The sequence below is a fragment of the Lissotriton vulgaris genome, unplaced genomic scaffold, assembly GCF_964263255.1.
Source record: "Lissotriton vulgaris unplaced genomic scaffold, aLisVul1.2 SCAFFOLD_9705, whole genome shotgun sequence".
In the NCBI taxonomy this organism is placed as follows: Eukaryota; Metazoa; Chordata; class Amphibia; order Caudata; family Salamandridae; genus Lissotriton; species Lissotriton vulgaris.
Genome location: NW_028249721.1, coordinates 13,831 through 32,119, shown reverse-complemented (window position 1 = coordinate 32,119; position 18,289 = coordinate 13,831). Strand labels below are relative to the sequence as shown.

The window sequence follows — 18,289 nt, the reverse complement described above, 5'->3', positions numbered from 1 at the left end:
ATGCTACTTATATATACTTTTAAATGATATAGAATGTATTAATGATGCTGTATATAATATATTTGTGCAATATTACAGCAATCATCTCCAAATAAATCTTAAAAATGTTTGATATATTATTATATTAAATCATCCAAAAGTTTATTATAACATCTTGGTATCATCCGGTTCAACATGTTTCTTAAAATATATGTTCTTTAACATACATATTGTTTTAATGCTATTATATTACAAATATATCATATGTACATATTATTAATTATATTAAACAAAACTTTGTATTTCAGGTACTTCAAATAAAGAAGAAGAAAACAATAAGGTAAAGATCTATTCTTCTATTGTTATTATCATTTAAAAGCTGACCTATAAAACAGAATACTTGTTATTATTTGTACAAAATTGTAGATATACAATATATTTAGTAAATACATACAATTTGTAAAATATTAACATACAAATAACCTTTTGTAAATATAAAATAATGCATAATAGCATACAAGCTCAATACCATCAAGGCCATGAAAAGTTTTCAATACATTCAAGAGGCAAACAATGCCTTCCAAACAGTACTTTTGCTATTATTCACAACCAAAATAAAATAGCTAATATATGGGATGCAGAAGATTTACATAATATAATGGATCTTGGAAATGCATTATATTTAGAGATGCATTCCATCAATAAACAGGATTATATGCATCCTGATGATCTGCCTAAATATATTACACATGGAAATGATATTTATGCAATTAAATTAGGAGAAGCTTACTATGGTAATATATTTACACGTTTTGATTTGATATATCCAGACATACAAGAAGCATTAAATTTAACAATAACAGCTTCTGGAGTATTGCTTTGTATGGATGTCTATGTTATATCTATTTTTAAAAATGAAGATAGCTATTTTGTATTTGATTCACATAGCCGAAATGAGACTGGAATGCCACAACATGATGGCACATGTGTACTACTTAAAAAAAAAACTTTTGAAGAAGTAATTCATTATATTAAAAATTTAGCAAATAGCATCAAAGCATTTAATGCAGGAGATGTCCAGTTTGAATTAACGGCAATAAATATTCAGAAAATACTAAAAACATCATTTGATCGTGCTTTAAAAATAGAAGAAAAAAAATTAAAAAATAAAACAAATTTTTTTGTACATAAAGCAAACATTTATGTACAACAAAATAGCAATAACATTGAGAATGTTAAAGCATCAACATCTAGATTGCAAAATACACTTACAGAAAATGCTACAAATATCGAAGTAGGTAAATCAGCCTTAAATACATTATCTGAAATGACTACTTTAATAAAAACAGCAACAAAAAGACCTTCCACTAAAATTGAAAATAGTAAACGTTGTAAAAAACAAAAAATTACTGTTCTTAGCAAAGAAACAGAAGTTACTAAACACTTGCCAAATTTTAAAAAAGATAAAAAGAAAATATCAAAGAATAAAACAAATATAGAAGAGTTAATTTTAAAAGAGCAATTACTATCAAATATAACATTAGATACTAGCCAAAGTAAAGTCAGTAATGTTACTGCAAAAAAATCTAAAAATAGTCATATCGAACAACTCTCAAACAAAACATTACATTTTAGTAATATAAGCATTGTCAATAATGAGTTTACAGGTAATAGCAAGTTATTGGAAGTAAATAATAGCATTTTAAAAACAAAATTTCAAGATAATGAACTACATAGCTTATATATTTGCTATATTATATTTGCTGTACTTTACAACAAATTAACATTTATGAAAAACTGGTCCATACAAGAGATACATAATATAATGCAACTTGGCGAAAAAATGTATGAAGACATGCTGATGTTTTATAATACACAAAATATAGACATAAATGACATACCTAAATACATTAAATATAATAATACAACATATTCAATTCAGCTTAAAAAAAACAAATACATATAATTTTACAGAATGATACTTTACAAAGAAATATTACATTTGCTTTACAAAATACATTAACTACATATAATTCTGTCATAATGTACTTGAATAAAATTGTATTTGTTATTACAGAACAAGATAACAACTACTTAACTTATTATTTGAATACAACATCACATAGTCAGGAAACACATAATTGCAAAACAATACTTTTACATAGTACAACAATAACACATTTAGTGAAGCATCTAACAATGCTTTCAAATAACATCTTGCCCCTAATTTATGAATCAATATCACTAACTATTATACCAATTACTATTAATTCGATACTTAAAAGTTCTTTTCAAAAAAGTCAAAGGAGACTAATTACACAAAATAAAAAAGGACTTGCACATATGATAATACATTATAGTGTTAAATTAGCATCTGAAACTATACCTATTACTCCTATAGATATTAGAGTAAATGTTACTACCAAGAAGGATAATATTAGTTTACAACAAACAAATAAAACAGAACATACTATAAGCCCTAATATTTGTAATGACTACTCAGAAATACCGGACGCTACTATTAGCCAAACAAAAAATAATGATTCTTTTGTTGAAAATGTAGCATTACATGTAACACAAAATACAAATATTAATCAACCAGCTACAAAGTCCATCATAGATCATTTTATTAATGAAATCTATTATGGACCTGAATATATATGCACTATTTGTAACCAAATGTGGCATAAGGAATCAGTTAGAAATATCTGCAATATAATGCACAACAAGACTTTTATATTATGTAATATTAGTAACCAGCCAAGTAATTATTCATGTAATACATGCTATAAGTACATTATTCAAAATAAAATACCACCATGTTCAGTTTATAATGGCATGAGTTTCCCTGATATACCACCTGAATTACATTTGTATGACTTAGAAGAAAGATTAATATCTCCAAGAATACCTTTTTTACAAATTAAAACACTGCCACGTGGATTTCAAAAATCCTTAACAGGTGCTGTAGTAAACGTTCCAGCCGATGTTATGACCACCGTTACAATATTACCAAGACAAATAAGTGATACTATGACAATACCAATTAAATTAAAAAGAAAATTACAGTACAAATCATACACACACTATGAAAATGTAAGACCAAATATAGTTAAAAGAGCAGCTTCATGGTTAGCATACAATAGTGATTTGTTTAAAGAATATGGAGTAACTATAAATTCAGATTGGGAATATGTTCCAATTGAAACAAATAGTCTACAAACATCTAATAGTAGTGATGATTCAAGTAGTACAGACAACATGCCTGTAGGCAATTTAGATACATTATTAACTAATGAAACAATAACAGACGATAACAGAATTGTATTGAGTTTGGCACCTGCTGAGCATAATACACCACGTGGATTATTTGAGGATAAAGATTCAGAATATTTAGCATTTCCTACAATATTTTGTGGTAAACGTAGAACAGCTAATGAAGATAGACATGTATCAGTACATTATAGTACAATATGTAAAGTGGAATTAAGAAGTTATGATAAGAGAGTAGCTAATAATATAACTAATCTGTTTTTCAAATTAAAAAAATTGCAAATTAAACAAATACAAGATAAAATATTTATATCACTTAGAAAACATTTTACAGATGGCAAAATAATAACAGTAAAAGACATAAAAGAAAATTTACAAACTATATTGCACTTTAATGAGGGATACAAAATATTGAAAACAATACGCAGTTCTCCTCCTTACTGGGAAAATTGCAAACGTGATTTGTTTGCTATGATAAGACAATTGGGCATTCCAACTTTTTTTTTGACTTTGTCTGCAGCAGAAACAAAATGGTATCACTTAATTAATATACTGTTACGTATAAAGAAACTTAAAGACTGCACCAGAGAAGAGTTCAAAAGTATGTCTTGGGAAAGTAAATGTAGTTTAATACAACAAGATCCTATTACTTGTGCACGACAATTTGATTATCAAGTAAAGAAATTATTTAACTGCATATTATTACACAAGAGTAATCCAATAGGTAAAATATCAGATTATTTTTACAGAGTTGAATTTCAACAAAGAGGATCACCACATATACATGCTTTACTTTGGGTAAATAATGCACCACAATATAGCATAGACAAAGATGACAAAGTTATATCTTTTATTAACAAACATATAACTTGTCAAAAAACAGAAGAACTGTCCTTTGAATGTTTACTTCCATTGCAGAAACATGGACATACTAAAAATTGTCGTATAAAACATAAAAAGATTTGCAAATATCAATACCCAAAATATCCTATGCCATGTACTAAAATATTAAATCCATTACAATTAGATAAAAAAGATACAATTGCAAAGCAACAAATTGATATTATCTATTCGACTATGTCCTCAGAAAGCTTTCCACATTACACATATGAAGAGTTTCTACACAAAATAGAATTGACAGAAGAGCAATATATAAAATGCATACGCTTACAAATAAACAAAACAACTATATTTTTGCAAAGAACACCAGCTGAATCTTTTATTAATAATTACAACAGAATAATATTACAGGCATGGCAAGCTAACATAGATATACAATATGTCTTAGATGCATATGCTTGTGCAGTATATATTGTATCATATTTGAGTAAATCTCAACGAGGATTAAGCAAAATAATAGCACAAGCCGCCAAAGAAGTCTCTCATAATGTAAACATTAAAGAGCAATTAAAGCATATTGGAAACAAATTTTTGAATTGCACTGAAATTAGTGCACAAGAAGCTGCTTATCTAATTCTACAAATGCCATTAAGGAAAAGCTCTAGATCATTTTTATTTATCAATACAAGTTTACCAGACAAACGGACGTACTTAATGAAAGACATGCATACAATTAACATGATGCCAGAAACATCAACAAAAATACAACTTGATAATATAATTAATAAGTATAGCAAACGACCAATAACATTAGAAACATGTACTTTAGCTGATTATGCATCTAAATATGATATACTACCAAAGAGTAAAATAAGAAAAGTACAAAACAGTTATGATAATTTACTGTTAGAAACAAACTTTTATAGTTCTGATGATGAAGAACTTGAAATAAATGAATTAATTTCCAATGAAACTACTAAAAAATACACTTGCCGTAAAAAAAAAAAAATAATACGATATCGCAAATTTAATAAAATTAATGAACCTGAAGACTATTACAGGGAATTATTAATGCTTTTTTACCCCTGGAGAATAGAAAGTAATATAATTTCAGACAAAGATACATACTACGAAAGATACCTGGAGTTACAAATAGAAATTGATAATAATTTTTCATTATATAACAAGCAAAATATAACACCCTATGATGATGTAGAACATAATAATGACAATACACTAATATCACCAGCATCACCAACAGAACAAATACCAATAGATGACAGTGAAATACCTGCACATAATAATGATAATGTAAACTACGACTTGTCACTAGATTTAGGAGTTAGAAGCACAACAGAAGAAGATTTACTGGTAAATAATTTATTACCTGAAGAAGAATACAATAACATAATGCAAAATTTAACATCTGAGCAACTAAATTTTGTGTATCACCATTTACATTGGCTCAAAATTCAAACAACAAATTTCTTTACTTTTTGTACTGGAGGTGCTGGAGTAGGTAAAAGTTTTCTCATAACTGCACTTTACCAAACATTACTAAGATACTACAATACCAAAGCAGGAGAAAATCCAGACAATATTCATATCTTGCTTACTGCACCAACAGGACAAGCAGCACATAATATTAGTGGACAAACATTACATAGCACATTCAAAATTCCAATCTCACAAACTTTATCATATAAACAATTAACACATGAAAATAGAGCAGCACTACAAAGCAAACTAATGCATTTAAAAGTATTAGTAATAGATGAAATTTCAATGGTAGGAACAAATATGCTCACTTTTATACACAATAGAATGCAAGAAATAAAAGCCTCAAACAATACTTTTGGAGGAATTTCTATAATAGCTATTGGAGACTTTTACCAATTGAAACCTGTTTTTGATTCATATATATTTGAAAATTCAAGACACATGTATGCACCATTAAGTACAAACTTGTGGCAAGCAAATTTCAAATTATATGAACTTACTAAAATAATGCGACAAATAAATGATTTACCATTTGCAGAAATGCTTAATAGACTAAGAATAGGTGAACATACTAATGATGATATACAAACATTAAAGACTCGTGAAATACAACCTGACTTACATACAATGAAATCAATACCATATATCATGGGTACGAATAAAGAAGTAGATGAAATTAATAATAATGTTTTACAAGAACACATGAAACACTATGCTGTGTACACAACAATAGCAATAGATACAGTAGCAGGAGACCTAAGTGCAATGGCAAAAGAAGCAATACTAGAAAGATTACCTACAAATGCAACACAAACAATGAATTTATCAAGGACATTACATATTGCAATAAAATTACGATATGATTTAACTTCAAACATTAATGTTAATGATGGTTTAACTAATGGTGCAACAGGCATAGTTGAGTATGTAGATTGTGTAGATGATATCCCAATTATTATTTGGATATTTTTTGACAATCAGAAAATAGGTACACAAACAAGACAACAAAACAAGCATCTATTTCATACAAGTATTTCTAATGCTTGGACACCAATATTTAAAATTTCTCGTCAATTTCAATACAGCAAAAAATGTATCACTATTATACGAAAACAATTCCCAATACGACAATCATCGGCACGTACTATACATAGAACACAAGGACAGACAATAGAACCATTATATATACATTTTAATAACATCAAAACACATCACTTACATTATGTAGCAATTAGTCGAGCAAAATCATTGAAAAATATATATTTGAAAAATTTCAATGAAAATAAGATAGTAACACATTATAAAGTACATGAAGAAATGCTACGCTTAAAAACAGACATGATATTAGAAATATCTATAACACAAATAGCACAATATAGCAAATACTTTACAATAATAACACATAACATAAGATCATTACAAAAACATTTCAAATCAATGAACGCTGATAATAACATATTAAGCGCAGACATATTATGCTTAACTGAAATTAATATAACACACAAAACACCTAGCAATGCATATAATATAGATAATTATAATTGTGTAATATTTGACAATTTTTCCAATAAACAAACAAAACATGGAATTGCAATCTATTCCAAAGCACAAATAATTATAAATCCAATATTTACTACAACACAACAAGTTGACATACTGACAATAACACAAACAATAAACAACACAAATTACTTAATAGTATTTGTTTACAAACAACCCAAAGTGCCAACAGAAACATTTTTAGCAATATTGACAACTACAATGAATGCATACCCACACCATAAATATATAATAATGGGTGACTTCAATATTGATTTACTACAAACAACACACAATGCTAAATTACTTTTAAGTCACATGCTAACATATTTCAATTGCGAACAAAGAATAACAACAGCTACGACAGACTACAATTCTTTATTAGACCACATTTTTACAAATACATGCTTTATAAATTGTGGCACTTTAGAATCATATTACAGTGATCACAAACCTATATGGATAGCTATCTAAATAAATGCATTACATTACTGTCTGTATATATTTATCTTACAACATTATCTACCATTCTAACTTAATGCATTATATTTTACAGATGATTTCTATTGAAGAACTCAAGAACGACAGACAAGTAGATGCCAAACCATATCAAAAAGGAGTCCGTGTCAACGTTATACAATGTTCATCTAAAACTTACTACAGAAATGCCAAAAATGAGAATAAAGTATTGTACCACATGTCACTTGCAGATGAAACTGGATGTATTAAATCAACTTGTTATAATGAAGAATACTATCAACAAACAAAAGAACAAAATGGACTCATGATTAGAAATTACATTTTGAAAGATGGTGTAATATTGATAACCAAAAAAACAAAAATTGCAAGAATGCCTGCACTTTCTATTTCGCGATCTCTTATCCAGGAAGCACAGTATATTTTAAATCCAGTGGCACCGCCAGTCTCTCCTATTAAGGCTGTACGCGAAGCTGCCATAAAAACACTACTAAGTGTATCTGGAACAGTAACAGAGGTAAGATGCAGTAAATTATTTGCTATTACTATGATATTTGCAATTCATCTCCTTTGTAATGCCAAAAAAACATTTCCACAAATGCCTATATATAACTGTTTGCTATGCAATTGTACATATAATTTGCGTATAGTCATATGTATAAATAATTTGCAGTGTACATGCTATACTATATGAACATAATAAATATCCAATGTTATTTTCAACTGTTATTACCAAATATCCAAGAAAAATTTATAAATGCAGCCAATCCATAGTAATTACAAGGTAAGTAAAGCGCTTTACATGTGTTTGCATTTCCTAAAAAATTACATTCTACAGAAAAATTGAATTAGTACTCTGCCCCCAGAAATCATTGGAAATACAGCCAATCAGTAGTAATTATAAGGCAAGTAAAGCGCTTTACATATGTTTGCATTTCCTAAAAAGTTACATTCTATGAAAAAATTGAATTAGTACTTTGCCTAAAAAATATTCTTTAATATTAAGTGAGCTATCACATTGCTTACTTGCAAACAATTTTCAAAACAAAATACAAGTATTAAGAATAACAGTTAACTACCAACTATAAGGTAAGTAAAGCCCTTTATATATGCTTGCTTCTTTAATAAATATTCATTCCGAAAAGCAAATGGCATTTGCAGTATTCTACACCACAAATTCTTCCAATGCTTGGTTGTTTTAACAATGCTAACTAGCAAACAATTATAGACAAATGATACTATTTTAGAGTAACAATTACCTATCAGGTATAAGGTAAGTAAAGCATTTTACATTTGGTAGTAATTACTGTTAAGATTAAATACAAAAACAAAAACCAATGTGAGAATGCTTTCTGCATACAATTTTATCCAGTACAAAATACATTTTAATACTATTTTGTACTAAAAATTTTAATACAATGTTTACAAATATACAGCAACAATCAATTTAAATTAAGAGGTAAGTAAAGCACTTCAGATATGAAAATAGCATTTCTTTCAATAGTAAAGTAAGTAAAAAACTCTAATACAATGTTTACAAATATACAGCAACAAACAATTTCAATTATAAGGTAAGTAAAGCGCTTTAAGTATGATAGTGGCACATTTATGTAATACTAAGGTAAGTAAAGTACTTTAAACATGATAGTTTCAATACACTTACAATAAGGGCAAAACAACAAATCGCAACTAAATATAAGGTGAGTAAATAATTTATAAATAAATATTGATTGCTTAAAACAAATGCTATTCTTTTACAAAAGTATAAAGTCCTAATAAAAATGTGTAAACAGATTTATTAAATTAAAACAATACATAAATGTGACTGCATTAACTCAATACTAAAAACAAAATTTAAATTACAGATTGAAGATACAAGAATCATAATCGTTAAAGGACAAGAAACAAAAATAAGAAGCATCACTATAAAAGATGCTACCGACTCTGTTAAGATAAGTCTGTGGAGAGAAGCAACAGACTTTATTTTTAATCTGGGAACATATGTACAGCTAACTCATATGACTGTACACGAATTTAGCGGAGAAAAAATATTAAATACGACAAGACATACAATCATACAAGTAAGTGAAATTTCTAAACTATACGACCAATGTTATCCTTTTTAATCCTTTTTTCCACACAATAATGTTTTTCAGGCAAGGTAACAATATGTACAAATGTATTTTTTGGGTAAACTAAATAAGCCCGTGCCCATGCAATTGGATCGAAACAGAATATCTGCCACTTTTTACCACTTTACAACTTTTATACTAGTTTTAGCAAGTTTTATATAAAGCAACTATTTTTAGAACACAATACGTGTGATATAAGAGCTGCAATGCAACTCTTATTTGACCGGTCAACCCCTAATATATGTTACCGTCTAGCAACTTATATTCTTAACTATATCGAGCACAGGAAATCAATTATAATATGATCTGCATTGGAACAGACACCTACTTACCCCTGTGAGCTATTGCGAAACGTTTTGCATTTCTCATACACATGAACTTTAGTTATAATTATCTCTTTAGATCTCATTATCTTTGTTCCCTTGGCTTTGTACCCCTCTGGACCTATACCTTTTAAAACTTTCTATATATAATTGTTGCTAAATACATAGGAAACTTTGACATTGCACCTTACTTATAATTGCATATTTTTGAACATACTTGCACTTTATGCCAGATTTAGGCCATTCTTTTGTTGCTACTAAAATACGTAAGAGACGTTATTAATTGCACTTTAGTTATCCTTGCATATTTTGCACACACTATTGCACTTTATTCTCAGTTTAGACCTCTCTCCGACTGATACTACCTCACTTGTCAAATTTTGCACTAGATGCTAAAAATTCCTGTTAATATAACATTCAATTTTTGTATATTTTGCACATACTATGGCACTTTAGGCCTAGCATAGGTATCATATTTGTACCATCTATTTGCATGCTATATCAAACGTTTAAAAAGACTGCTATATATAAGTGATTATTTTTAATATGATATGTCTTTGCATTAATTTGCAAAATTGCTGCTAAATGCTATATCAAATCTTGGCTTATTTTGCACATATTACTGTACTTTACATCCTATATAGGCCTCTTCTTTAGTACTATTCAACTTGGCATGCCCTGCAGCAATGTTTACATTGATGCTACATTTAGTGCTTACTTTCTTCTTGAGGTTTTTATCTTGATTAGCTATATTAATGTATTAATGTAATTGTTTTAGCATGTTTCATCATGCTGTAATCCTTTATAAAAGTGACTTCAATTATACATGAATGTTGCTATATAATTGTAAGTGTACAAAATGAATCAAGCATTTTGAAACTGAGACTGAATTCCAAATAGAAATTTCCAACAAGCAAGCATGTCACTTAAACATCCTGTAGCACCCCCATAATATACTACAATGCAATAGCTTAAACAAAATATGCAATGACAATTTTGCATATCTTACCATAAGTCTACGTACATGCATATAATGCATGCAAACTATTTTAGTATTTTACAATTACAGAAATTTGATTGTAAAATACCAATACAAAAAAAAATCTACAAAAAAGGCATATACATCTATATGCCTACACATATAAAAAAAACTTAATTGTTATTTTACTAAATCAATAAAAATGTAAATACATTGATGATTTAGTAAAATAATGCCCGCAACATACCTATTACATGTCTACCAATATATATAGACTACAAGATTGCCACTATCTCGATAAAATAAAAGGCTACTTACAAGTACCTCTATTTATAATATTGACTTTTCATTTAATGTATGCTGCCGAAGTATGTAAATGTTTTTCTACAACTTGATGTATTGCATTTATAACACTTGCATATATTTTAGAAATAATGCAAATATAACAATAATGGTTTTTTACAACAATTTTTCAATAGGTTGTGCAACCTCCAAAGGAAACAATTTTCATCACCTTATATGGAGTTGAAAAAATATTACAGGAAAATACTACGATGACAGCTCAAGTGGAAACAAACGAAAATTTACAGTCAATAGACATTGTGAATATTGCTTTAATGGACTTCTTAGGAATAGAACCAGAGACTGACAACTTTGAGGATGCTCTAATGGCATATTTACCCATTAAACTAAAAGTCTTGTTTTGCAATGGATGCATCACAGATGTCCTTGAACAAATATAAAGAAAAAATAACAACAAAAAAATTTCCTTCAACTGCTACAAAAATTTTTTTTTGCCTAGAACACTTATCACATGTGTATTTCCATATCTAAAGTCATTCTTTGAAAGTATACAAATGATACTAATACAAAAAACTATTTTTGTGCAAAACTGTACTTTTATATACTGCACCTAATTTAGAATGTAATAATTGTAAAGTCGTTTCTTGAAAAACCATGTTCATAAAAAAAAAAGAACAGTATGAGTACAACAGCATTGCAATGTTTGCACAATATATTTATGATGTTTACCATTACACTATACTACTAATGTATGTTTACTATCCAAAACTGTACCATTATATGTTACATTTTAATTAGAGTGTTTGCCTTTTACAATCATTTTCTTACAAACTACCTCATAAAACGAAAATATTTATGGTTAAAATATTTTGCCCTGTTTGCACGATTTTGTGGTGTTTACAATTATACTATACTATTAATGTATGTTTAATAGTTATAACTGTACCATTATATGTTACATTTTAATTAGAGTGTTTGCCTTTTACAATCATTTTCTTACAAACTACCTCATAAAACGAAAATATTTATGGTTAAAATATTTTGCCCTGTTTGCACGATTTTGTGGTGTTTACAATTATACTATACTATTAATGTATGTTTAATAGTTATAACTGTACTTTTATATGTTACATTTGAATTTGAATGTTTGCCTTTTACAACTATTTTCTTACAAACTACCTCAGAAAACGAAAATATTTATAACTAAAATGTTTTGCACTGTTTGCACAATATATTTGTGTTGTTTACACTTACCTATTTGAAATTAAAATGTACAAATAAACATTTTATCAAGTGAAACTTTTTTGTTAAGAAATTCTTCTATTTTATGCAAATAAATTAACATACTATATAGATAATATTAACAACAAATACTTATATGTTGCTTTTTATTTAAATAAGAAAACTATAGCAGAAAGCAAAAAGCATTGCCATTTACAATAATAATAGCTCAAACTTAAATATTGCGAGACCTATTGCATTGCAAATGCTTGTTTTGTTACTTATGGTTATTCATGGTTATTTGTGGTTCTTTATGGTGTAATGCCCTATCCTTTAGTCCCTTTGTCTCTTTGTCTCTTTGACCTTGATCTTTTATTTTTGGCAGAGAAAGGACAGTTCTAGCTCCAGTTGTTGTAGAGAGAGCTGTTTGTTCTGGATATTAAATAGACTGTAATTAAGTCTACATCAAATAAAACCAATATAATTGAAACTGGTTCCATACGCTGAAAACTTTTGTGCAGGCCTTAAAATAAAATGACGGCAAGAAAACTCAGGTGAGGGGGGTTACTTGCAGGTCGGACCTGTGGAAAAACAAAATCAAATCCTTCACGTAACAAGGACATCTCAGGCATGCTGTCGAAAGGAAAAAGTCAACTATTTAGTTTAGGGGAAAAGGGAAAGAAAAGAAATCTTCAAGTTGAGTCAAATACCTCACCCATTTGGAATGGGGGGGATAATGTGGCTAGGAATGAGGATATAATGGTTAATACAGTTAATACTGTCACTGTTATGGTTGAGCCATTGAATCACATACTACTCACATACATACTTCCGATAGGAAGCATGGAGGAGGAGAGTCTCTAGAATCCCACAGGCATCCTGTACGGTGCCCTGAGGACCTGATCGGCTCTCCAGTCCTTATAGTATCCTTAGGATCTACTTTACCATCTCCTAAGACACCGATGTAATCCCACACAGAACACCACACGTAATCATAGAAAAGCCCCCTGGTCCCTTCTTACTAGAGGATGTCCAAAATAAAGATTTTACTCTCCCCGATTTGTACTTAGAGCTTTGCAAGAGGTATATTTCTCATGATACTAGGAAGATTACGGAACTAGCTATTACCCCAGAAATAGCAGCTCCAATAGGATTAAAACTATTCAGTAGTACCCCTTCAAATAATTATAGTTATTCTCTTCTCAATCACACCCCTCTTTGACCCCTGATCTAAATATCAGTGATACCCAACCCAGTCAAACTTTAAGGAAGGATATAATAGTCTCGGATTCACTAGTATCCTTAGAACATTTATTATCCTCTATCCTAAAGCAACTCGAAAAATTTGTAGGAGGTTCTGACTCTGTGTTGGAAACTGTAACTCAAATTTTAAAGGTATAGTTAAAAAGTAATCAGGAGAGGGAGACTAGTTCAAGTGTACATACTGAACAAGTAGAAGCAGAAGTAAATGTGGAAGAGGGTCTAGAGAATATACGTGGTGGTGCTAGTAGTCAATCCGAACTGCTCATAATGGCAATCCCCAAAATGAAAAGAAAATGAATGAAGCTGTTGTGTTAGAGAAGACCCCTGAACCGTTATCTGAACCCATACAAGTTATCTCTGCTCCCGGCTCAAAAAGTAAAAGGCTCTGTGGGCTCCCCTATAAGGATAAACCAGGAAGTATTCCCTAGCTCTAAAATCCAGTTAAATGGTGAGAATGACAATGTCTTAGAAGCCTCGCACCTGGAAAAAAATGGGAGAAATGGGAAAAAGGAAAAGAATAGAAGGAAAACGATGAAATCAATTTGAAGATTCTCAAAAAAGAAGCAAAGGAGAATTCGCTTTAAAGTAAACATCGAGGTTTCAGTTAGTATGGAGACTTCCTCCCAGCCACTGCAAAATACATCACTAGATATGAAGCGGGATGACAAAATCGAGTTTGTGAACCCTCAGAATAAAGATTTAACAACAGAGTCGATGATGGTATAAGAAGCGTCCCCCTCGAATATTCTGTACTCCGAAGGAGATTGAACTAATACCGTATTAGAGGAGCTTCCATTACCTATAACAGTGGATTAGTCAAGGCCAATTAACCTTCTTTCATCAGTACTTAACCCCCTGGCTGTCCCCTTCCCTGACATCGAAAAAATGGGAAGTAAATCAGAGATAACTGGTGTTGAACCCCTCTGGGAAAGTATGGACACACTTCAGTTAGATTTTATTCCTCTGTTTGATACAGATTTAATATTAAATAGGACTTAACTACTTAAATGTCTCTCGGAGTTTGAAAGTTTGAAACTTATACAAAGTTGTGATATAAATCTAGTATCCACTCTAAATACAGAAGCAGTTGGGGCGGAGCTAGCCGTGAAGAGCAATGGCCGCACTTTGAGTGAGCTCCTCCGTGGGCCCACCAACATCATCCTGATCCTGCACTGGCGGAGTGACCACCGCACCTAAAATCGAATGAACCCTGAAGCCTAACGCTCTAACAACACTCGGTGAAAAATTGCCACGGAACTGGACATCGCGAGTGCACTATTGGCCTCTGTAACTAGATGCGGCCTAAGGGAAGACGGCATACGCGGCGCATCGGACTATAGTGCGGGTCTGAGCCGGCGCGTACAGCACGTCGCCCGGGCACGGGCGGCCCCGCCCACCGCTGCGGAGCGGAGACCAAGGTCTGATCCGTTGAGGGAATCCGAGGCCGGCGGTGGGATCTGAACGCGCCTCGGCGACCTTCAGGTACAACAGACGAGGCAGCTGAGGGAAATTACAGGGTGTGGTCCCCCCAGCCTGACTGCGTAAAATACCGTAGTACCGCCTGCGGAGTCGCGTTTGCGCGGGGGTCCCGGGGACTTGTGGACCTTGGAGCAGGCCCGAACAGCGCAGAACAGACCCCAAAGGAGAGGAATTGGGGCAATAAAACATCAAAGTGGGGTTGGCACCAAGCGCACCGCATGGACCAACGCCACCAGACTCTTGCACTTGGCGCCTAGTGAGATCCAAGGCAGCAAAGGGCGAGCGGATCGGGTGAGCTCCAGCATATCACCCGGGTGGGCAGTTGGATCGCCCCCAAACCCTCCAGCAGTGTCGTCAGCCTGCCGGCTCCACCGGGCTGCTGGGCCCCGGTGGTTGCGCAACACGTGGATTTGGAGAGCACAGTCCCGGCACCGGAGGCCACCCTGACACGGTAAAAACAAGCGACAGGCAACGAAGAGGTGAAAATCAGAGAAACACCGAGAGACGAAGCAGCAAGGCACCAAGATGGGCAAACCAGACAGAAACCAAGAAAGATAAACTTCGATCAAGCAAAGAAACCTCAAGAACAAAATTGCGACGGTCATCAGCCAACCGCTCAATCTGCACAAGCAACGGGAGAAATTGCGACGGATAGCATACAGTCAATGTTCCATTAGATCCAAACGGCACTGACAAACATTGATGGTAAAATTGACAACCTTACGCACAGAGTCGATCGAATGTCTGAAAGGTTGGACAGACATACGGAGAGGATCGATATGGCTGAGCGCAGGATATTGGAGGTGGAAGACGCGAATACCCAAATCTCTGCAAAACAAACGGGTGTGGATAAACAACTAGCTGCACTGACAGCCAAAGCCGAAGATTTGGAGGCCAGGTCCAGAAGAAGTAACATACGGATTATGGGAATTATGGAAACCACCAACACAGGCCCAATGGAGCAGTATGTGGAGAAACTATTAATAACCCTGATGGGTAGAGAAACGTTCTCGGAAGTATTTCTGATCGAACGAGCTCATAGATCCTTGGCCCCGAAATCACCTGTGGGCTCCAGACCGCATCCCATCATTGCAAAAGTATTGAACTATCGAGATCGTGACGCAGCTTTGCGTAAAGCGCGCGAATTGGGGTCTCTGAAACATGAGGGAATGGACATAGCACTATACCCTGACTTCACTCAATCTGTCCAAGAAGGGCATAAGAGATACGTACAGGTCAAGCAAAAACTCAGAGATCTGCAGATCCCATATGCCATGTTGTACCCGGCTAGGCTGAAGATCACGGATGACGGAACTACCAAGATATTCAATGATCCCAAGGCTGTGTCGTAATACCTGCAACTGAGGAAGCCAAAAGGAGAATGCAGGAGATCGCCAAGAGACAGACAACAAGATCAGGGTCCCATGTCAGATGTGGAATAATGCGATCAGAGTGGGGGGAGAAAGTTGTAGTTGAAGATGGCAGCCGTCTCTGCCTAACACGACTCTGCCCAGGGGAACTATTGACAGTCTACATCACAAGCACCAGGTAGACGTGCCCCTAACAGGCGGAGGAGAACTGCGAATCCTGAAACATTGAGCTCTCCACATCCAGAGAATCCAGAGATGACGACGGATAGATCAGATAAGTGGAATACAGGACACATTGCACTAAACGAAGCAGAGAAATGTTGGTTTTTGTGTGTTAGTTTTGGTACAATACGCCTAGAGTTTGGTAATACTAGACTAAGTTGAGTTCGATTGGGGAACGTGGTCCACAGCCGCAGTGCGCTTCCATGTTGGAAAAAAGGCCTCTCCACCCAGGTAATTTAGGAGAGGGGAGGCCTACGGCCAGGCAGTTCCTGCCCACTTGTGAGCACCACAACTGTTTGGTAACAGGAGGAGAAGGAGACAGTGGGGAGATGTCTTTGTCCAGGGGTTTGCGACAAAGTGGGTGGGGGAGGGACAGGGGAGGTAAAGTTGAAAATCACCAAGCGGTAGGTGTCACCACTAATATCAGTTCACATGACGACATTGTCTCAAGACCAGACCCTATTACACGATCTGACCAATACGACTGGGATACACAAGATGGCCAGGACACACCAGGTTAGGAAGCTGACTCTCATGTCATGGAATGTAAGATGCCTGCAAGACCCACGCAAAATTAGGAAAGTAATCGCGTATTTAGACAGACACAAGATAGATGTCGCATGCATCCAGGAGACTCACACTGCGCCCCGGAGGGATAACAGGATAGGGTATAGATGGGCTTAATACCGGGTGGCGTCATCATATTCAAACTATGCCAGGGGTGTACTGATATTAGTAAAACGCAACATCCCGTTTACACTCCATCACACGGTCACGGATGATCAGGGAAGATACATAATACTGAGGGGAGATTTTGGTGGAACCGATCTTACAATAGTCACGTCTTATGGCCCCAACACGGACGACCCAGAATTCTATGATAATTTCTGGATCAAGCTCCGTGAAACATACCCGAAAGAAGTAATATGGGGTGGTGACTTCAATACATGTTTGGACCCGCTACTGGATAGAGCTACTGGCTCTGACAGACACGGGAGACGCGCAGCGCGATCTCTCTTTGAGGGCATGCACGAATGGTCTATGATAGACGTGTGGCGACTGAGACACCCGGGGAGGAAAGAGAGCACGTGCACTTCACTGACTCGCAATACCTGGTCAAGAATAGATTACTGGCTGATCACACAAGAGGCTGGCACGTGGGTCACAGAGGTGGAGCACCTGCCCAAGACCTTATCGGATCATTCGCCAGTAAAGATGGTGTTGGAAATACCCACTCATACCCCAAGACAGTTCACATGGCAGCTCAGACCATCAGCACTGAAGGATCAGGTGTTTCGTGAGGACTTGAGGCAGGCCATTGAGAGTTTTTTCCAGACTAATGTGGGCACAGTAGAGAGACATAGGACTTTGTGGGAGGCCTTTAAGGTG

At 33.5% G+C, this 18,289-nt stretch overlaps 1 protein-coding gene across 2 annotated transcripts; it reads left to right on the top strand.

The window, feature by feature from the left end:
* The first annotated feature begins 310 nt into the window (after positions 1-310).
* On the top strand, positions 311-12,620 carry LOC147663497 (uncharacterized). Of its 2 annotated transcripts, XM_086950409.1 has the most exons (4): positions 311-319; positions 7,688-8,125; positions 9,474-9,689; positions 11,522-12,620. In XM_086950409.1, exons 2-4 carry the CDS (start codon positions 7,688-7,690, stop codon positions 11,783-11,785), a joined length of 918 nt encoding a protein of 305 aa, XP_086806535.1. In that variant the 5' UTR covers positions 311-319; the 3' UTR covers positions 11,786-12,620. The 2 variants fall into 2 exon arrangements, with proteins under 2 accessions (XP_086806535.1, XP_086806534.1); XM_086950408.1 differs by lacking the exon at positions 311-319 and having other exon boundaries at positions 7,469-8,125.
* The last annotated feature ends 5,669 nt before the right edge of the window (positions 12,621-18,289 follow it).